Source organism: Myxocyprinus asiaticus, chromosome 46, assembly GCF_019703515.2.
Source record: "Myxocyprinus asiaticus isolate MX2 ecotype Aquarium Trade chromosome 46, UBuf_Myxa_2, whole genome shotgun sequence".
Lineage (NCBI taxonomy): Eukaryota > Metazoa > Chordata > Actinopteri > Cypriniformes > Catostomidae > Myxocyprinus > Myxocyprinus asiaticus.
This window is the reverse complement of record NC_059389.1, coordinates 26806971-26828924: the sequence shown is the minus strand read 5'-3', so window position 1 is coordinate 26828924 and position 21954 is coordinate 26806971. Positions and strand designations below refer to the sequence as shown.

Sequence of the window (21954 nt, the reverse complement as noted above, 5' to 3'; positions counted from 1 at the left end):
ATCAAAATGTATTTTGAGAACACCCTGAAAATGTGAATGTCTTTATATTAAATACCTTGAAAACATTTGCACTTACTACATAGGATGGGAGAAGAGAGAGTCTGGAGGGTTAGGACAGATCCATCTGGTCTTGGGATGTTGACTCTGAAGGCCAAACGAGCACGAGTGCTCTTCTTTTTGGAGCCAGCAACCCCTATACGAGCTTCAACATCAGCATTCCTCAACTTCAAGATTCCAACACAGTCCACTCTGGAGAGACATTACAGTGTTTTACACTAGCCAATTAACAATAGTGGCGTCCTATCAGAAAATACAGACCGACTGATCCTTACGCTAGCGTCATAGTGTTGCTCGGATCAAGGTTTACTTCAATGACTGTGGTCCCTTCGATATCCACCTCCTTACAGGCTGTCGTGTTGCGCCCAGTCACTCTGCAGGCTTGATAAAACCCATGAGGCTTCACACGCCCAGCGTCATTAGCCACAAAAACTTGGAGCACCACTGGTTCATTGACTCCCTCTAACTGATAGTATTAGATTTGCAAACGTTATCACTTGAATGTACTACTTTCATTAATGCATACATGTTTCGATAATATAATTTTCATTTAATTCTTACTTTGATTTTAGGGAATCCTTGCTGTGTACGGTCTTTGACGGATCCTCTGCTGCCCTCTGTGAGGTATCGCGCTCTGTGCTGAGTCTCCGGCTGAATCAAAATCTTTAGCTCCTTCCCTTCACTCTTCTGCGGGTACTGAATGGAAAGAACACCACCTTTCTGATTGTTCGACACTTCCAGGGAGCTACAATGAAAATAAAAAAAAAGAGTTGGGATATAGGTAATGACTGTCCTACACAAATCTCAAATAATCTCAAAAGAAATTTTCTGAAGACAATGTGGGTGGTGGGGTGGCCGATATTTCAGTAGAAATGGGTCACCTGGTAGAAATTTTTGAGTATCGTCATCCTGCATTGTATGGAATGTAAGTTCCAATCAGAGGTTGCGCTACAAATAATCATTCATGTATTTTTCAGAAATAAAAGTTACATTCAAAACGGTGTTGTTAAGAGGGAAAAAAAAACAGATAAGTCACACCCGTGTAAAAGTGGCACAGATAGCATGACAGAGGGTGCATGCAGAAGGCATTATGACGCAGTTGTTGCTTACTTCCCTTATGCTGCTCATCTTGTCAAGTTGCTCAGTGAAGATTACATCAAAATACACTCATCATTTCACATTGCATTTGGGCTCATTTTAATCAGGAGCAACCGCTTTAAGTAATAGTTTAGGTAATCATTAATGCGTTTAAAAAAAAATGTGACAAATAATCCACATCAGTTTATATACATCCACATATGTATCTCTGTGTTCTTGCACATTCAAAAAACAAATTTTATTTTGTAAGTGAAACAATATGCTTACTGTATTCCACTCATTAACTTGAACAACTGTTGATCAAGGATATCTCTGAAATGTGCAACCCTATTTGCTACGCTCCAATTGTCCTGTTCAATGACTAAATGTTTTTACTAGGTGTGTGATGTTTTTTGTTTGTGATTAAACACCATGCCTTCTTCCGTGGCTATTTTCACGGCAAAAAAAAGTTATTATAAAGTGACAAAAACCTAAATAAGGCTTCGGATATATTTTTGCTAAAAAGTCTAAAACAGTCAGGCCTGATTTTGTTAAAAAATCTTTTCAAAAGTGTCAGCTGAATAAAATACATTTCCTCAAGGAATGAAACCCAGCACAATCCAATAAAACATGCTTGAAAGACTGTAGACTCTGGCATCAGGGACATACTGATGAAGCTTCTCAAAATGGGATTGATTTTGGCATAATTTTGTGGGCATGTGAGAAGTTGTGTTTGACACTGGGATCATCAGTAATCCTGTTTGTTAGAACAATAATGTTACAGTGAAAAGAATATTTAAACTGATGGCATAAAACAATTTGTATAGGCAAAATTCTCTGTATAGGCTACTTAAAAACACTACTACTGTATCTATGACTGTTTGTGTGTAAGCATGTTTTGGAGTGCCTGTGTTTGACCGGCTGACAACAACTATGTAGAAACTATATAAATAAGTCACTTTGGACAATAGGCCACAGGAAATTTTGGATGACAAAAATGCAACTTGTATTCAGTAAAATGCAATATATAAATTATAGTATTTTTATTCGTCTTTAGTTAACTTTAGCTCATTTTTTTGGCAATTATTTGCATTTTAAACAGAAAGCTGCATCCTCAGTGTTTTTGAACAGACCTTGAACCTTAATATTGCTGACGAACTGTCCTACCAGCATCTGTTTTGCCACAGAGAACAAAACATTCAAACTGAGTAACTTACCTCAAGAACTATCATATAACACCTTCGTCAACCATGCATTTATATCTAGTATACACTGATCAGCCACAACATTAAAACCACCTGCCTAATATTGTGTAGATCCCCCCTTGTGCCACCAAAACAGCGCCAACCCACATCTCAGAACAGCATTCTGAGATGCTATTCTTCTCACCACAATTGCACAGAGCGGTTATCTGAGTTATCATAGACTTTGTCAGTTCGAACCAGTCTGGCCATTCTCTGTTGACCTCTCTCATCAACAAGGCATTTCCGTCCACAGAACTGCCGTTCACTGGATGTTTTTTGTTTTTGGCACCATTCTGATTAAATTCTAGAGACTGTTGTGTGTGAAAATCCCAGGAGATCAGCAGTTCAGAAATTCTCAAACCAGCCCATCTGATACCAACAATCATCCATGCGATTATCTAATCAGCCAATCGTGTGGCAGCAGCGCAGTCCATAAAATCGCAGATATGGGTCAGGAGCTTCAGTTAATGTTCACAACAATCATCAGAATGGGGCAACAATGTTATCTCAGTGATTTGGACCATGGCATGATTTTTGGTGCCATACGGGCTGGTTTGAGTATTTCTATAACTGCTGATCTTCAGGCATTTTCACACACAACAGCCTCTAGAATTTACTCATGCTAAAATGCTTTAAATTGACTTTTTTCCACATCAGTGTACAATGCCCCATAATGACAAAACAAAAAGCAGATTTTTGATAACTTTGCAAATGTATTATAAAGAACATTTCTCTGGATCATCTTTGAGATGTTTCTACACTTTGATTGGAGTCCACCTGTGGCAAATTCAATTGATTATACATTATTTGGAAAGGCACACACCTGTCTGTATAAGGTCTCACAGCTGAAAATGCATTTCAGAGCAAAAACCAAGCCATGAGGTCAACAGAACTGCCTGCAGAGATCAGAGACAGGATTGTGTCGAGGCACAGATCTGAGGAAGGCTACTAAAAAATTGGCAGCATTGAAGGTACCCAAGAGCACAATGACCTCCATAATTCTTTAAAATGGAGGAAATCTGGAACAACCAGGACTGTTTCTAGAGCTGGTCGCCCAGCCAAACTGAGCAATCGGGGGAGAATGGCCTTGGTAAGAGAGGTGACCAAGAGCCCGATGGTCACTCTGGTTGTGCTCCAGAGATTGTGTGGAGATGGGAGAAACTTGAGGACAACCATCACTGCAACACTCCACCGATCTGGGCTTTATAGCAGAGTGGCCAGACAGAAGCACCTCTTCAGTGCAAGACACATAAAAAAGCACCTAAAGGACTAACAGACTGTGAGAAACAAGATTCTCTGGTCTGATGAAACGAGGATTGAACTGTTTGGACTCAATTCCAAGTGTCATGTCTGGCACCGCTTATCACCTGCGCAATATCATCCCAAAAGTGAAGCATGGTGGTGGTAGCATCATGCTGTGGGGATGTTTTTCAGTGGCATGGACTAGGGGACTGGTCAGGGTTGAAGAAAAGCTTAACGCAGCAAAATACAGAGATATCCTTAATGAAAACCTGGTCCAGAGTGCTCAGGACCTCAAACTTGGCAGGAGGTTCACCTTCCAACAGGACAATGACCCTAAGCACACAGCCAAGACAACGCAAGAGTGGCTTAGGGACAACTCTGTGAATGTCCTTGAGTGGCCCAGCCAGAGCCCAGACTTGAACTCAATCGAACATCTCTGGAGAGACCTGAAAATGGCTGTCCACTGACGGTCCCCATCCAGAGCAACAGAGCTTGAGAGGATCTGCAGAGAAAAATGGCAGAAAATCCCCAAATCCAGGTGTGCAAAGCTTGTTGCATCATACTCAAAAAGACTTGAGGTTGTAATCGCTGCCAAAGGTGCTTTAACTAAGTACTGAGTTAAGGGTCTGAATACTTGTCAATGTGATATTTCAGTTTTTTCTTTTTAATACATTTGCAAAGTTATCAAAAATCTGTTTTTTTGCTTTGTCATTATGGGGTATGGAGTGTTGAATAGAAAAAAATAAATAATTTAAATATTTTAGCATAAGGCTGCAACATAACAAAATGTGAAAAATTAAGGGGTCTGAATACACTATATCGCTATCGACCAAAAATGTCAAGAATATTGCAATATAAATTTTTGCTTATATCACCCACCCCTATGGGTGATGCTTGCCTATACAAATCTTGTCACCATGATGCTAAGGTTTTGTGGGTGGTGGCTTACTGACCTAAGAGCCCATCCCCAAGTCTCTATTAAATTATGGATCCTTAATATGGCTTGGGTCCCTCCTTCAATATAAGTCCAATCACTTAGAAATGTAATGGGACATCTTTCCTCAACAAGCCACAAGATTTGAGGATTTAATTGTTCACGTCCGTGCACAAGCAGTATGAAACAAGTTAGGTACCAAATTTTATACTTGTGGTTATGCATTTGAACAAATCCATATCTCTTGAGCAGTAGCAATAGTAATGCTTGCCTTAGCAAACACTACTTAATAGATTAAGAACAGCAGCCCTGAGTTTTAACCACTCTCACATAACCGCTTTAAAGAAATAAAGGGTGAAGGGGGCAATCTAAACATGCCAGAGTACCAACCTCACTTTGGGTGTGACTTTGACATCTGAACCAAGTTGAGAAAGAACAAAGTGTGGCGCTTTGGCGCTGTCTGCATCAAAAACATCCATGCCTGCTTCTTCCCGGGCTGCAGGTTTTGGCCCTGGCCGCTGGCGAGGAGTTCGCTTGCGAGATTTTCGGGGCACTTCAGTATTGTCATTGTATGAACTGCTGCTGGCCAAACTGAAGTTGGACACAGATTCGTCCATCCACATGCTACCACTCTGCTCTGAGTCCGGGTTAGGCAGCAGGTCATCCTGGCAGGACATGCGACTGTCATCCAACAGATCTTCTGGAGGTGGAGAGATGCTCAGGACAGTCCGTCGTTTCGAGGGGGTCGCCTGGCTCTGTGTTGATCCGACAGCATCACCCACAGCTACCCCAGTGATGGCTACCACTGGTCCAGGATCCACTCCCATCCCCTCTGACGGGGGACCACTGTGGAGCCTGGAGGTCTGCTCTTGGACTGAGGTAGCAGAGAGCATGCTGGGACAGGAAGAAAGTGTACTGCTGAGGCCTCCAGGGGAGGAAACGGCGCAGGTGGCAGCAGCATCTGTAGTGTGCACAATACAAAACGTCAAACAAACCTGGTCCATGCAAGCTTGGCAAGCAGTCCCGATCAGGCAGTGAAACTGGACATGATATTTGGTCATTGCCCTGAACCCTTTTTGACTGCCTTTGGTTGATATGTTAACCCTGATGAAAAACACCTTAAACCAGTCTAAGACTGTTTGCTGGTCTTAGCTGGTCTCCCGGCCTGGATAGGCTGGTCTGTTAGCTGCCCAGCAAACCAGCTTAGGCTGGTTAAAGCTGATAATTTTCCGCAGGGAAATTTCTAATTAAAGTAATTCAAGCTCATACTTTTCCAATCCCTTTTTTTGTTTGATACATGATCATATATAAGGAATTCCTCTTTAAATCTTTACAATTCATTATTTAAAACCACAATAATGGCCCAAATGTCCAATTACTTTTGAGTCCTACCATAAAAAATTGAGAACATAACATGCATGGGGTATAGAGAGCTTTTGTAGTCAGTGCTGTATAATCCAGCGCTGATCTAAAACATCCTCTCTTACACAAATAAAACTGGCCAATGATAATTCTGAGGTATCGACTAATGCACGCCAATTGGGCAATTTGGTTGGGACTGAACGTATCCATGGAGACAGAATAAACAAGCTTCTGACCTACAAAGCAGAGAACTGCAGACCATTTTATATGCAGACTCTCCCTGATTCAGAGGGAACTCCCTGGAATAAAAACGACAAATGACATCGAATGAACAATAAGTGCTGGTCATCCAGTGGAGATATTAGCAAATTGGGTCAGAATAATTTGAGTAAAAATCATCATTTTGATTTTAAAGTATAAATACAACATGTATTTTTTGACATCGACAAATTTATTGGGCCAGTTTTTGAATACAGTAAATAAAAAATGTTTCACTGTCCTAGTTTTAGCTTGGATTTGGAATTGGTTGATTTTTATTTTTCTTTTACCTCAAATTTATTGCTGCAAAACACTGATATTAGTCTGGGCAGCCTCCCTTAAAGATTCCACAGCTTCCTGTCAAAACAGGAAGTAGTGTAACAACCAGGCTATTTGCAAACAAATTTGTTAATCACATTAATGCCTCTGAATTAGGGCTGGGTGATATATTAAATAACTATGATATATTCATCATTATTTTGTTGATCTAAATGAACAAACATTGTGAATGCACGTCAACGCAATTTTTATTTGATCATTTTTACAAAACTAAAGACCATGGCAGTAGGCCATTTTCTTGCCCACTCCATGTTTCACAAATCTTGAGTATGTGAGTGTGAAGACACTTTAATAGCATCTTTGATTTAAACATCATTGAAATGGCAATACATTTGGGATGTTCCATTCAATTCTGAAAATCAGTTCTTTCAAACTCTGTTTCAAAGAATAGGTTCAACAATCATTACATCACTGTTCTTCAATATTCATGGAAGTCCCAGTGTGGTATTTTATATTTTAAAATGCTTTAGTAAAAATAAATGAATGAAAAATGGCTGTTTATTACCACGCATTGTAGACCTGTCGCGATTACTTCACCTAACCGCAATTATTGTGCAAATCAAATTGCAATTTTACTATCCAAATAAGGGAATTCTAGCAATTATAGAAATGCCATTAACGCCATGTTTGTGTGTCTCATTTTCCGGTGCTACACTGCATAAAGCGTGCACTTCAAATGAATTCAGTCCATCTCACTTACCCACAGTGAACTTAGAACAGCCTCCCTCTGAAGACTAAAAGATAGCTGTGGTGTGTAAATGCCATTTGCAGTGGTTCACTCCAAACTCTGGTGAAAGTATACAGGCCTGTTCACACCAAATCTGTGACGAATTTGCAAAGCGAATTGCTGGCGAAATCTCTATTCACACAGAGACCGAAACGAATAAAACGAAAAATAACTTCACCCATTTTGAAGAATACAGAATCTGTGTTTTTCATACAAGTGAGGAAAGTAAAGAGCGTTGTTCCATAAATATATGTCCTGTGTCATTATATTTGCACATGTGTTTTGCTATTTGTATTGAATTCAGGGTTTCTTGTGCATGGTGAGTAAAAGAGAACCACTGGGAATTCTTTGTATTTTATTATCCTTGCAATAATAATAGCAGTGAGGTTTGGAAATTCGTTTATCTACTCTCTAAGTGAAATACTGCATGTAAAGAGTCTTTTTTGCAATATTTTACTACAAGCTAAGTCCAAACAAATTGCCAAACCTAACTGCTATTTTTAATGCTAGGATAATATAACAGGCATAATGATATACATACTAAACATCTGCATTTAATTCAGGGTTTTTGTACATGAGACAAGTAAAAGAGCGCTGGAATATACTCTGATGTGTTTATGTTTAAGCATATTTAAGATACATAGACATAGGCCTATATTATAAGTGAACTTTCAAACACGGCAGCTATTTAATTTTAGATGTGTAATCTCATCAGCATATGCGTGTCCAGTGCTGGTTTTTGACAGCTGTTTAGTGCCACCAACACACTGGATTGTCCAGCTGCAGTGACTGGCAGGCACAGTTATCAAAGTCCAAAGAAAGAAGAAAATAATGATGATAATAATAATAATAAAAAAAATAAAAAAATAAATGGACTGCTCTACATTTAAAAAAAAAAAAAAAAAAAAAAAAACCTTCAGATTTTCTGTAGATGCTTTTTCAGATCCGGTGTAAATAGCAGCATTCCAATTCAAAAGCTTGTTCAGAAAGAGCATTCGCACTGAAAATTCAGGCTTGGTGTGAATAGGCTAGGTGCTTTAAAAAGTATTTTAATAGTGAAAGCAAAGCTTGCTGGTTTAACTTCAATTTAACAAACTTTTGTCACTACATGTCACTTATAGTGTAAGATTAAAGTAGTATGACAATTATGGAAATTGATCGACAGCCAAAAATTTCATAATCGTGATAAGTCTTAAAACACATCTAAATCGTTAATCGCAGTTACTTGTATGACAATTCATTCTCATCCAAATTTTCATTTAATTCTTAAAATTGTTACAATTATTATGATACATTTGACTGTATTTTAGTTCTTGCATTTAACATCTTTAATTACTGTGCAACTATGATTGTTTGGTAGGAACGAAAAATAATTAAGCCATTTCAGGGAAAATGCAGATACGTACCGAATGCTATCTAAAAAAACATTAAAAAAAAATAAAAATAAAAAATGTTTGTTTTTGTTTTTTAAGATACATCAACCAGTCCTACTTTGATTGCAATCAATTTAATCATTAGTTGAAAGAAGAAACTGCCTTCCAAAAAGTAGTGAAAAAAGTTCCAAATAATGCCTCACTCAAATATATTTGTAGACAAATATGAAAAGGGACCACTAATGAAATTATTTGAGATTTCAACATATGCGCCAACCACCACTGCTAGCTGGTAAGTGCTGGTTATATTCCTTCGACTGGCATCAACCGCAACATGCCATCAGAGGACAGACACCAGACCATAGTCTGGGAAAATTCAGGAAAGCACTCTAGTCCACTGACAGGAAACTCTTAACAGGTCTACTGAAGACAGGTAGTGATTCAAGTGTGACATCATGTGAATCAGTAGGCACAGGTCAGTAGCACTACAATACAAAAAAAAAAAAAAAAGGTGTAAACTAGGGCTGGTTGATATATCAAATATATACAATATATTTGCTATGATTATGCTGGGAATATAAAATTAAGCAATACTGCGAATACCGCAAAGTTTCTGTAAAGTTTCCTAAAGAGTGTGTCATTAGACTAGTTTCGCAAACCTTCCTTGTCCCGCAACCTGCAAGTATAAGAGTGTTGAGACAGATGTGTTTTAACAGGTGTTAAAAATATTTTTTCTTTTGTTTTTTATTTGAAAACATGCATTTAATTATTTTTAACTGGATTATACTGGGTGTTATTTTTGTTTGTTTATCACTTTAATAATTTTTAATAGACTTGGTTGAAATAATGTTTATACAAAAAATTTGTATCAAATACATAAATACTGTGATACAGTATAAAATATCGTAAAAATACCGAAAAATATCTATAATGTTTTCAGCTATAATGACCAGCCTGAGTGCAAACCCAAATACAATTGAGACAGAAAAAAAACACAAAAAAAAAAAAACACCTCTGGTTAGAGAAAAGTGCAATAAAGGCACACACAGTGTAGAATTAGCAAGGACAAGCACATTTAGCTCAACAGGAAATCACTCAAACATCACATACACAGACCAAAGTAGAGACACGAGAGAAAAAAGCCTAAACTACAACAGGGAGAGTGAAAGTGATGTGAAATGTGTGGTACCTGAGGCCAGGGCAGCTGGAGGAGGAGGTCCAGCCTCTCCACCGCTCTTCTGGCTCATGGTGGAGTTGTCCTGCTGAACTACCGAGGGCAACTGCAGCTCTTTAGGGAGCAGGTCATACACTGACTCTGAAACAGAGAGTTCAGAAGATGAGAGAGTGCGAGTGTGTGGCCGTTGTAACTGCCAGCGTTAATGTAGTTTGATGCATAATGTTTTGGAAAGTTGAATGGACCATGTCTTTGTATCGGTAATGAAAATGGCCTTGAAAACAAACTCCATGCAGCAGCAGAATCTACAACACTGGAAGGCCAGTGACCATGTGCACATCCACTTAAGAAAAGTTTATTTCAGAGGTTTTGCAGAAAGCCGCATTCTGTAAACGAGAACAGCGATATCCTTACACCATTTAAGAGAAAGCGGTTTTACACACCTCGAGAATGCGGCTTAATGTGGCCCTGTAAACACATAAGCGTGGGTGGGTGTTTTAAAAGTGTGCATGTGCATGGAACAGAACGAATAACAAACATCATAGAATGGAGCCCAATAACAAGTCAACACAGTGGAAACCCATTTATACACACCAATGTAAAACACTGACTGTCCCTCACGTTCGCGTATATGCTCTCCTACATTGGGGGAAACAAAGTCAGTACTGTGTAATATGCCAATTAATAATGAAACCGGCGGGATGGATGGGGTGACATATTAAACTCTTAAAACCACAGTCTTGTCAGAACTGAACATCAATATTTCATGTCTGTATGGAGAATGGAAGGGTTCCTGATTCATGAAAAGGGGTTCTTATTTATCGAATCCCCAAGAAAGATAACATTTGTGACGACCCTATTACCTGGAGAGACATTTCCTTACTACAAAAAATTAATAAAGTGATCATGAACTGTATCCTTGCCCACGTTCTTCCATGGCTGGTGGATGCAAATATTATTTTCCCCAGTCAGAAAGCATACATTTGGTCCTTTCCCACTGCAATACTAAAGCCTGCTTTATGTACTTTTCCCCGGGACTAGCACTTTTTGTCAGTTTCGCACCTAAGGAACTATAGTTACTCGGAACCATTTTGGGGGATTTTTAGCTCCTACTCTGGCTTAGGTACTTTGGGGGCATATAGGGACTGTCGGAGACTGTGGGAGGTGCTGCAGCCTGTGATTGGTCAAAAACCTATGACTAACAAAGCATTGAGAAAGGAGAGGAGTCCACAGCTGCCATTAGTAAACAACTAGCCACTAGCCTGCTACTCAGAGGATTTTACAATTACCTTAACAGAAATAAAATAAAATCAACAAAGTATACAAAAAGGATCACCCGTTCTTCATCGGAAGACACAGTTTGAGTTTTCATTGCATCTGTACTGTTTGTACTGTGTGACTATACAGAAAATATTTTCCGGAAATAAAGTCGCACCTGACAATAAGTCGCACTGGGTCAAAATTAGGGGTGTAACTCAAATGTTTCATCATGATACTATCTTATATCGATTCTCTTGGCCTGCAATCTGATATTTGCCGATACTTCAAAGTCTGCCGCGATACGATTCCGATTTGATTCAATTCAGAGCCCTGCGATTGATATTATGTGCCTATTTTACACAATCAATTAAAATAGTTTTGCCCTCTGAAAAGTGCAATTTTTGTATCCACATTGGGACATCCACAACAAAATAAGGTACTTCAGATGTCGAAAAAAATTATACAGATAATAATATAAAATATAACGTCACACACAAGTGATCAATCATTTGATGACAGCTAATTTTTCAAATTAATCCAATTCAAAGTACTTACATACCCATGACTTATTTCTAACTATCCGTGCTATCTGCTGTTTTCTTGGCTACAGCTTCCACAGAAAAATTCTGTTACAGTTAACTGGGATAAATGTTAGTAAGGGTGTTGATGTGTTAAGTCTTATAACTGATGCTAGTACTGGGCAGCAGGTGATTTCTCTTTCCCTCATTAGTGCTGTTCAGAATGTCGGCGTTGTCAAGACGTTTCACATGATGGTTGAACTGCTCCATGGTACTTTTAAATAGCAAATTCTCATGTAAAATTCAAATGGGTCGCATGCGCAATGATATCGATTGAAGCCCGAATTAATCACGCATGTGAGCCTCTCTGCGTTTGTCATGAGAGTTCACATTTTAAGGATCGCCTGGTTAACGCGCGAGCACTGATCCTGTCTCTAGTCTGGAGCTTGCGTTTCGCGGGAAGCCCGGTTGACGCGCGGCACGGATAGCAGAGTGCAATTTGACTTCACAGATACTGTGCACATCTGTGTCCCACATGAAAAGCGTATTTAGCGCTCATAAAATGAAATTAATGTAATAAGGTTGCTTCATCGCCTGACGGAAATGCGTATGGACGTGGCTGACCTGAGTATTGAAATAAAGCTGCATCTTAAAAAAAAAAAGTCTATAACGATATTTACGAATTGTATTGATAACATTGGATTGTTGGTTATTGGATCGATGCATCGATTCAGATCGACAGATCGTTACACCCCTAGTCAAAATCATGTTGTTTTGAGAAAAAAACAAAGATAAGTCGCATCTGTATATACTATAAGTCGCACTGACAGAGAATGTATATGGCAGGGACAAATGCTGCCTTCACATGCTATCGGAATTATCATAAATACGAGTTTCCCACTCGGAAGTTGCACATGAATGACCCTTCAAGTCATAATTATGACTGGGAAACTCTGAGATAATTTTGATACCCGAGTTTCTGAGATGGGAGTTGTTCTAAACTTTCAACATGGCGGAGGAGAGTACCGTTTCTGTAGTGAATGACAGGTTTTGTTCATTTTTCTAAACACAGCTATTTGTTAGCGCTTGCTGTTTTGGTCAAATTCATTTATGTATATCAGCAACCATTCTATGCATGTTGTACATTTTTACACTGTGAAAATAGCTTGTAATTGACCCAAATTACATTATCATCAAAGATTTTTATTTGCATAGAACAAAATTTGGTCGCATATGTGAGTGATTTATTCTCATTGTAAAGGCTTGTCCAGATTCGTTCAAATAAAGATAGTGATTAAATTGAAAATCTATATTTTTACACAGCCCTAGCCCCTATTATTAAATGCTTTCCAAGTGACAAGTATGCCTGTGAATAGAGTGTTTCTACAATGGCATCGGCAACCGAAATGTTTTTGAATAATGTGTAATGCTGCATACACAACGATAGGTGTCAGTATGGTCAGTATTCAGACAGCGAAACATTGACTGATGAGCCAAAACATTTTGACCACCTGCCTAATATACTGTTGGTCCTCGATATGCCGCCAAAACAGCACCAACCCGATGAGGCATGGACTCTACATGACACCTGAAGGTGTCCTGTGGTATCTGGCACCAAGATATAAGCAGCAGATCCTTCAAGTCCTGCAAGTTGCGAGGTGGAGCCGCCGTGGATTGGACTTGTTTGTCCAGCACATCCCACAGATGCTCAATCTGATTGAGATCTGGGGAATTTGGAAGCCAGGGCAACACCTTGAACTTTTCATCATGTTCCTCAAACCATTCCCGAACATGTGTGCAGTGTGACAGGGCACATTATTCTGTTGAAAGAGGCCACTGCCATCAGGGAATACCATTGCCATGAAGGGGTGTACTTGGTCTGCAATGATGTTTCGGTAGGTTGCACGTGTCAAACTGACGTCCACATGAATGTCCGCACCCAGGGTTTCCCAGCAGAACATTGCCCAGAGCATCACACTCCCTCCACCGGCTTGTCGTCTTCCCACATTGTAACCTGGTGCCATCATTTTCCCAGGTAAATGGCGCACACGTACACGGCCATCCACATGATGCAAAAGAAAACGGGACTCACTGGACCAGGCGACCTTCTTCCACTGCTTCAAGGTCCAGTTCTGATGCTTGTGTGCGCATCCTGGGTGCTTTCGACAGTGGACAGGGGTCATCATGTGTACTCTGGCCAGTCTGCGGCTACGCAGTCCTATAGGCAGCAGGGTGCGTTGCACTGTGTGTTGACACATTCCTCTTGTAACCATCATTAAAATTTTCTGTGTCTTAAGCCACAGTAGATACACTATACTGCCAAAAGTATTCGCTCATCTGCCTTTAGACGCATATGAACTTAAGTGACATCCCATTCTTAATCCATAGGGTTTAATATGACGTCGGCCCACCCTTTGCAGCTATAACAGCTTCAACTCTTCTGGGAAGGCTTTCCACAAGGTTTAGGAGTGTGTTTATGGGAATTTTTGACCATTCTTCCAGAAGCGCATTTGTGAGGTCAGACACTGATGTTGGATGAGAAGGCCTGGCTCGCAGTCTTCGCTCTAATTCATCCCAAAGGTGCTCTATCGTGTTGAGGTCAGGACTCTGTGCAGGCCAGTCAAGTTCTTCCACACCAAACTCGCTCATCCATGTCTTTATGGACCTTGTTTTGTGCACTGGTGCGCAGTCATGTTGGAACAGGCAGGGGCCATCCCCAAACTGTTCCCACAAAGTTGGGAGCATGGAATTGTCCAAAATCTCTTGGTATGCTGAAGCATTCAGAGTTCCTTTCACTGGAACTAAGGGGCCAAGCCCAGCTCCTGAAAAACAACCCCACACCATAATCCCCCCTCCACTAAACTTCACAGTTGGCACAATGCAGTCAGACAAGTACCGTTCTCCTGGCAACCGCCAAACCCAGACTCGTCCATCAGATTGCCAGATGGAGAAGCGTGATTCGTCACTCCAGAGAACGCATCTCCACTGCTCTAGAGTCCAGTGGCGGCGTGCTTTACACCACTGCATCCGACGCTTTGCATTGCACTTGGTGATGTATGGCTTGGATGCAGCTGCTCGGCCATGGAAACCCATTCCATGAAGCTCTCTACGCACTGTTCTTGAGCTAATCTGAAGGCCACATGAACTTTGGAGGTCTGTAGCGATTGACTCTGCAGAAAGTTGGCGACCTCTGCGCATTATGCGCCTCAGCATCCGCTGACCCCGCTCTGTCATTTTAGGTGGCCTACCACTTCGTGGCTGAGTTGCTGTCATTCCCAATCGCTTCCGCTTTGTTATAATACCACTGACAGTTGACTGTGGAATATTTAGTAGTGAGGAAATTTCACGACTGGACTTGTTGCACTGGTGGCATCCTATCACAGTACCACGCTGGAATTCACTGAGCTCCTGAGAGCGGCCCATTCTTTCACAAATGTTTGTAGAAGCAGTCTGCATGCCTAGGTGCTTCATTTTATACACCTGTGGCCATGGAAGTGATTGGAACACCTGAATTCAATTATTTGGATGGGTGAGCGAATACTTTTGGCAATATAGTGTATTTGGTTGGTTCGGACCAGATGGGATAGCCTCCGTTGCCCTCAAGCATCGATGGGCCTTGGGCACCCAGTAGGGCTGGGCGATATGTAAAAAATATTTTTGCGATAACTGCCTTAAAAAATATCACGATATCTGATTACATCGTCAACCCCCCCTGCCGAGGGTCAGTGAATATTTTTTGCTTAATTGATTTTGCTTTAAAAATTTTATTCATTTATTGAAATACGAAAAATAAAAGACATTTCTAAATTCAAATTGCACTAAAGGAAAAAAGTAATAAAATAACGAAGTGATCTAAAAATCGTATCGAACCACCTCCACAAATCCAAACATTTGCCATCACGCAAGCATCCATCAATGACATCAGGTGAAAAATTACTAATAGCCTACAGATTAAGAACTAAAGACAATTATAAATGTAAAGACAATAATAATGAAAATAAATAAGCCTATTAAATTCCCTTGTGTTACCAAAATAATGCTGCCAAATATATGTTCTTGTCGAATTTGCATTGCGTTTTGGTAATACAGTTAATGCTGCCTAAAGAAAATAAAACTCAATTTTAGGTTTAAGGTGAATGTGTCTTGTATTACTTTATTATTTAATCACTTTTTGTCTTTGTTTCTTTAATACAAAGGTATATATTACTGAACCTGCAGAGTTGCATTCACAATGCATGCTAACCGCATATGAAATACATTTTGAACTCGTAGTATTTTGCGGGTGGCGGGTGCTAGTTTCACACCCTGGCCACTGTTTAATATATTTGGTGACATCCCTGATCCATGGATTTGCTATTTCCCGATATTGTCGATCATTGTCTGTTCGCAATCGGCATCGGGATCTTTGGAAGACATCGTTGAAATCCGATTACATCGTCCTATCGCCCAGCCCTAGCGCCCAACACCCTGTCAACATTTTGTGGTTTGTCCCTCCTCAGACCACTGTAGGTACTCACCACTGCTGACCGGGAGCACCCAGACAAGCCTTGACGTTTCAGAGATGATCTGACCCAGTCGTCTGGCGATAACAATTTGGCCCATGTCAAAGTCGCTCAGGTCTTTACTCCTGCATTCAACACGTTGACTATGAGAACTGTTTGTTCACTTACTATCTAATCTACCCAGACCTTGATATGTGGCCTTGTTAGGAGATGATCAATGTTATTTGCGTCACCTGAGTGTGGTCATAATGTTTTGGCTCAGTGTAAATTACTTGGTGCACTTTTCATCATAAAACACTTTCAGCACTTAACGAAAACTTTCAGCCTTTGCTGATAAGCTTCCAACTGAGTAATTACAAGCTCTGTGTAAAGCATGTATAGTTACAAATAGGGCTGGGCGATACATCGAATATTCACTATATTATCGTGATAATTTGGCTGAAAATATAAAATTAAGCAATATTGTGAATATCGCGATGATTTTAATGTGCTTTTTATTTGGCCATTAAGTTTCATAAAAAGCGGATCAGTAGACTAATTATACTAATCCTTCTGGGCAGCACTATTAATCAAAAGAACACAAAAAATTTCAATATGGTCATATGGGCTAAAAGAAAAATTGCAATGGGCTGCGATAAAATGCAGATAAACATGGTCTGTGTGCGTTTCATGCGTGTTTTTACCACTTTAAGAGCAGATCACATGCATTGTGAAAAAAATTAAATACTGAATGTCCAAACATTCAGGCAATTTCAAACTTTAGTAACTGCTATAAATTATTATACAAATCTACAAAAGGCGGCACAGTATAACAGAAAAGGAGTGGACAACAGCACTTCACCAGATGCGGTGCATTGTAAACTACACACTGCACTTATGGTGTTAAAATAAAAGCTCCAGGTGAAGTAAATAGGAAAGAAATATATTATTTTAAATAAAACAACTCTAATCCTCAAAATAATAACGATAATTCAGTATTATAATAATAAACTTGACTGGGTCCCACAATAATAATTTGGCATCATGCATTCAACCGGATTAAAAAAAAAAATAAGTGGAGTAGTTTTTGCACACCTTGTTCATTAACAATTTTTTTTTTAGTAAAAATATTTGAAGGTAAATAATGTTTTTTTATTTTATTTACTATGCATCGTTGTATATAAAATACAAATATAAAAGTGCAATCAATTTAGTGCAAAACTGTAGAGAAACATGCCTTTTTTTAAAAAAAAATATTTTTATTTAATGCCTTTAAAATATTGAATCTAATTGGCTACAAAGGCTGTTTGCATGAAATTATGGTTTGTCTAATTAAAAAAAAAAAAAATCACTTTTGACCCATTTCAGAGCAAATACATAATTATCGAGATATATATATAGAATATCGTCAATAGGCTGAAAAATATCAAGATATAATTTTTGAATCCATATTGCCCAGCCCTAGTTGCAAAACGTGTTAGCGTTCATTTTTTATAATACCATGTGAAATATTATGGTAGTAACATAATATCCCTGTGCAGCGAGCACAGCCTTTCCTAAGCAACAGTAGATCTTTAATAAACAGAAGTTTGTTTCCCAGAGCACCATCAAGTGACGCTATTTCCCATGATGCCCTTGTGCCAGGTTCAGAATGTTGATGACTACAGCCAGAGGTTCTATTATTTAGTGAAATAACAACCTCCACACTTTTACCATAAGAGAGAGCACAATGGTCAACTAGTATGTTACGACAGTAAATCACCATTTGCAGATACCATACAAAAGAATGGGGAGAGCCATAAACTGACACCTACCTGTTGCAAAATTGTCTGTGAAAACAGCAATTTTAACATAGTAAACTCCACACATAGTTCATTCCAAAAGGATTTAGTGTAAAACTTGTTGAAGATAAGTGGGCAGGCAGTCAATATATTAAGTGATGAGCTGTTTCCTCACAAAAGCAGTTTATTCAGCACACTGAAGCATCTCCTCCATTGGCATCCATTTAATTTTTTTTATTAAAAAAACGGCCTCGACTCCTTGCCAGTGTACCGCTCCATAGAGTGTCTATGAGACCTCTGCATTATGTTATTTTATGCTAAGCTTGTAGGCTCCCCTGTGTAAATGGGTTCTGCTACAGCGTTGTTGATAGAAAAGCATTGAAGCAATATTACCATGACAACTTTTCACACGTTACCTGTAAAGCATTGCCAGGTGACTGCACTGAACATAACAACAGAGTAACTTCCCATGACAAAACAATACCTTGCTTTTACTGTCGACGGTGTATTTCTGTTTGATAACACTTCTCTTCTGACAATTTATGAGGATGTTTAAAAAAAATCATGCATTGCTGATCACGATGTAACTAAGTATTAATTGCAGCATATATCAGTATTTGCTGAGAAAAGACCACAATTCAACGATATTAGCGTGTTTTATTGTGACATAAAAGTTAAAGATACACTATGTAACTTTTTTTGTTAAAAAATAACAAAAGGTTATTAATGAGTGCAACAAAAATCCATCTTCCAAACCATGTCTTTACCCAAATACACTTTGATAAACCTATAATAATGATATTATATAATAAATATTTTAGAGCTGTCGGGACGGATTTCGATGGAAATGCATACATACGTCATTCACCCGTGCGTGTTAACGTCATATCCACACGCAGAGAAAATAAGATCCAGCTACTGTAGCGCGTGTTTAGGAGCAGAGCCGAAGCACAACTTACGTCATTACCAAAACAATGTTCTTTCCCAAGATGCATGCATTTTAATTTGTTTAACCGCTAGAGGGCCAAAAGTTACATAGTGTAGCTTTAAGCATTAAATAGTGGCTTCAGAAGCCATTTTTATTTCCAAATCAATTTACAGAAGCCTATAACCAGTGTCCGAAAATAACTTTTTAGGCTACCAGCCAAGGTGGCTAAATTTGACTAAGCACTTCCTTTCACTGACCCTTTGTTAAAAAAGAACAAAAATATTACTTTATAAGTTTCATGCACTATTTTGTACTCTTCATGGAAAGTGCCATCTCACTATGAAAGCACAGTTGCAGGACTAGTGTAGCATTTTGGCCAACTAATGTGGACGTGCACAGAGAATTGGAAATCGGACCTTGAAACAACACGCCCTTCAGATATTCTTTGAATAAAAGCCCTGATGCCTGTAGAGAAACTGAAGCCAAGGTCAGCAGGTCTGCATTCCACATGTTTTGCATTCCTGCTATTTTAACATTAGTCATCCCTGGACTACAGAGAGATAATGGAATCCTCCGATTCTCCTCAGCTCATGCAACGCTGTTCAAAAGAACATGAAAGGACAGAAAAACTGCTCTTGAAGTTAAAAAGAAGGCCAAAGTGTCACAAAAATTAGGCTACACACTTCACATTTGTAAAGTCAGGCTTTATAAACTAAACACAGATGGTACCATACAGCCTAATAATTAGCCTATCTAGCTATAACTTTTAGACTTAAGATCAATTCCTAAAAAGGAACTATTAAACATTTCTTTATCACTACAATGTTGGGTCAAGTGAATTGGACACAAAAGGCCAAGCATGTATTTCAGGACATACAGCTTTTGAGCAATACAAAAATGAGCTAGATTTTAACATTTTCACAAGAAAACGTTTGGTTCTTGCCAGTACAAAACTTGCTGCCACACTGCCAGGGCATTACATTGCTATTGCTAAAGTGTTCTGCAAAAAGCCAATCCATTTCCATCCGTTTTATCATCCACCAGGTGAAAATCGTAAGTCTGATTGCTTAGAAAACTTATAACATCTCTCCTCAACGAGCCATGTTATTTGAGTAAAACGAATAGGTTCACCCAAAAAAAAAAAAAATCTCTCATCATTTACCCTCATGCCATCCCAGATGTGTATGAATTTTTCTTCTGCTGAACACAAAGAGTTTTAGAATATTTCAGCTTTGTATGTCTATACAGTGCAATTGAATGGTGGCCAGAACTTTGAAGCAGGTATGCACCGATATGAACATTTTTGGCCAATACGATTTTCCAATTTGCCAATTAACTTATTTTGTCATCACATCACTGTTTTGCTCTGTTCTAACAATAAATAATGTCAACCACATCATGGAAAAATAAAAAGTTACCAAAGGAACAAAATGCCCTCTTAAGGTTTATTGTGGTGTAATGGATAATGGAAAATGCCAAACACTAGAGGGCACCGCTTGCTTACACAATGCTGAATGAAGCGCTAACTGAATCACTTTTTAAACGCAGCCTTTCAAGCTTTCGTAATCACGCAAGACCATATTGCGATTTCAGTCTTAATCAATCGTGCAGCCTTGATGGATACACCATACCAATGTCTCAGAAGTCAAAGTTTGCTGCCAGTTTCAAAGCGTTTTGATGTTTTTACCTCATCATGTAGCCAATAGGTAAGTGCCACTTCACAATTGTCATGTCTGTAACCACGGTTTTTCCTCAATGTGAGAACGAGAATGATTATAAATGAAATATTACATGTTCTTAGTAGTGCCAACCCCTCTACATTCTGTTGCTATATTTCTGGATTGTACATTTAAATTCGATGTGTTTTTACAAAGTGTGTTGATAATTCTAAATAAACCATCAGTTTTTCATATCAGCATTTTCATGCTTAAAAACGATTTGCTGATGGTTTTAATTTGGTCAATAATTGGCCGATAAATATCGGTGGCCAATACATCGTGCATCCCTACTTTGAAGGTCCAAAAAGCACAAAGGGAGCATAAAAGTAATACATAAGACTCCAGTGGTAAAATCCATATCATCACTAGTGATATAATAGGTGTGGGTGAGAAACAGATAAATATTTAAGTCCTTTTTTACTATTAATCTCCACTTTCACATTCTTCTTTTGTTTTTGGCGATTCGCATTCTTCATGCATATCACCACCTACTGGGCAGGGAGGAGAATTTATAGTAAAAATAGACTTGAATATTGAAAATCTTCATTTGTGTTCAGCAGAAGAAAGTCATACATATCTTGGACGGCATGAAGGTGAGTAAATGATCAGAACATTTTCTTTTTTTAGGTGAACCATCCCTAAGGCAGGGGTGTCCAAAGTACAGCCAGTGGGCAAATCATGACCCAGAGATGTATTTAAAACGGCCCGTCGCTTGTCTCTTTAAATGTTTTCTATGTGGCCAGCCTCATAGAATTTACAAATCATGCAATTGAGTTTTCACCACATGATGGCAGCACTAGTTAATAGGCCAGGTGTGGCGGTAAACAGTGAGTGAGTGACCCTTTCATTAGGACAATGCTTGTAATTTCTCCACATTGGCCCCTATCAATCATGGCTTCCTAATAATCCCCATCCATTAATTGGCTGTATCACTCTACTCTCTCCTCTCCACCAATAGCTGGTGTGTGGTGAGCGTACTGGCGCACTATGGCTTCTGTTGCATCATCCAGGTGGATGCTGCACACTGGTGGTGGTTGAAGAGAGTCCCCTTGTTCACTGTATAAAGCGCTTTGAGTGTAGTGTCAGAAAAGCGCTATATAAATGTAACGTTCATTCTTTCTTTCATTCACTGTTATTGTGATCGGCATGCCACCATGGCCACAGAAATGTAAAGTTGATCGGGAGGGCCGTTGCTTAATAAGCCATAATCATTTGCGTTTGTCTCACTTGCCAAGAGACAATCACCGTTATGAAAGTATATAATGTGAAGAGGCATAATAAAAAGGCATGCAAGCTCCTGTCAGAGGTTCTCCGGCAGCAAACAAGGATCAAGTTAAACAACGACGCGTTTCTGCCTTCTATAACAATGTAAATGTGGCAAACATTTACATTTCAAATTTGTATATATATTTTTCCAATTTATAACATTGTACTTTGTATTATATTACCCTGGAATAAGTTTTAAAAAATTCAGTTACCGT

At 39.1% G+C, this 21954-nt stretch overlaps 2 protein-coding genes across 7 annotated transcripts in view; one reads left to right on the top strand and one right to left on the bottom strand.

Annotated features, from left to right (window-relative positions):
• The window catches only part of nfat5a (nuclear factor of activated T cells 5a), a 52040-nt gene that overhangs the window by 15912 nt on the left and 14174 nt on the right, over positions 1-21954 (bottom strand). For 3 of the 6 annotated variants that reach the window (XM_051690329.1, XM_051690331.1, XM_051690333.1), the window contains exons 2-6: positions 9803-9928; positions 4945-5515; positions 619-802; positions 333-523; positions 77-249 (exon numbers count right to left, since the gene is read on the bottom strand). In XM_051690329.1, coding sequence (XP_051546289.1) covers positions 77-249; positions 333-523; positions 619-802; positions 4945-5515; positions 9803-9928 — 1245 coding nt within the window. Of the gene's footprint in view, positions 1-76; positions 250-332; positions 524-618; positions 803-4944; positions 6532-9802; positions 9929-21954 lie in introns of those variants that run through there. The other 3 variants (XM_051690335.1, XM_051690334.1, XM_051690332.1) reach the window with 3 other exon arrangements.
• dbndd1 (dysbindin domain containing 1) overlaps positions 715-21954 on the top strand; it is a 76498-nt gene continuing 55258 nt past the window's right edge. Inside the window, exon 1 of the mRNA XM_051690408.1 lies at positions 715-838. Within this exon, the coding sequence (XP_051546368.1) occupies positions 808-838 (31 nt within the window). The 5' untranslated portion in view covers positions 715-807. The remainder of the gene's footprint in view (positions 839-21954) is intronic.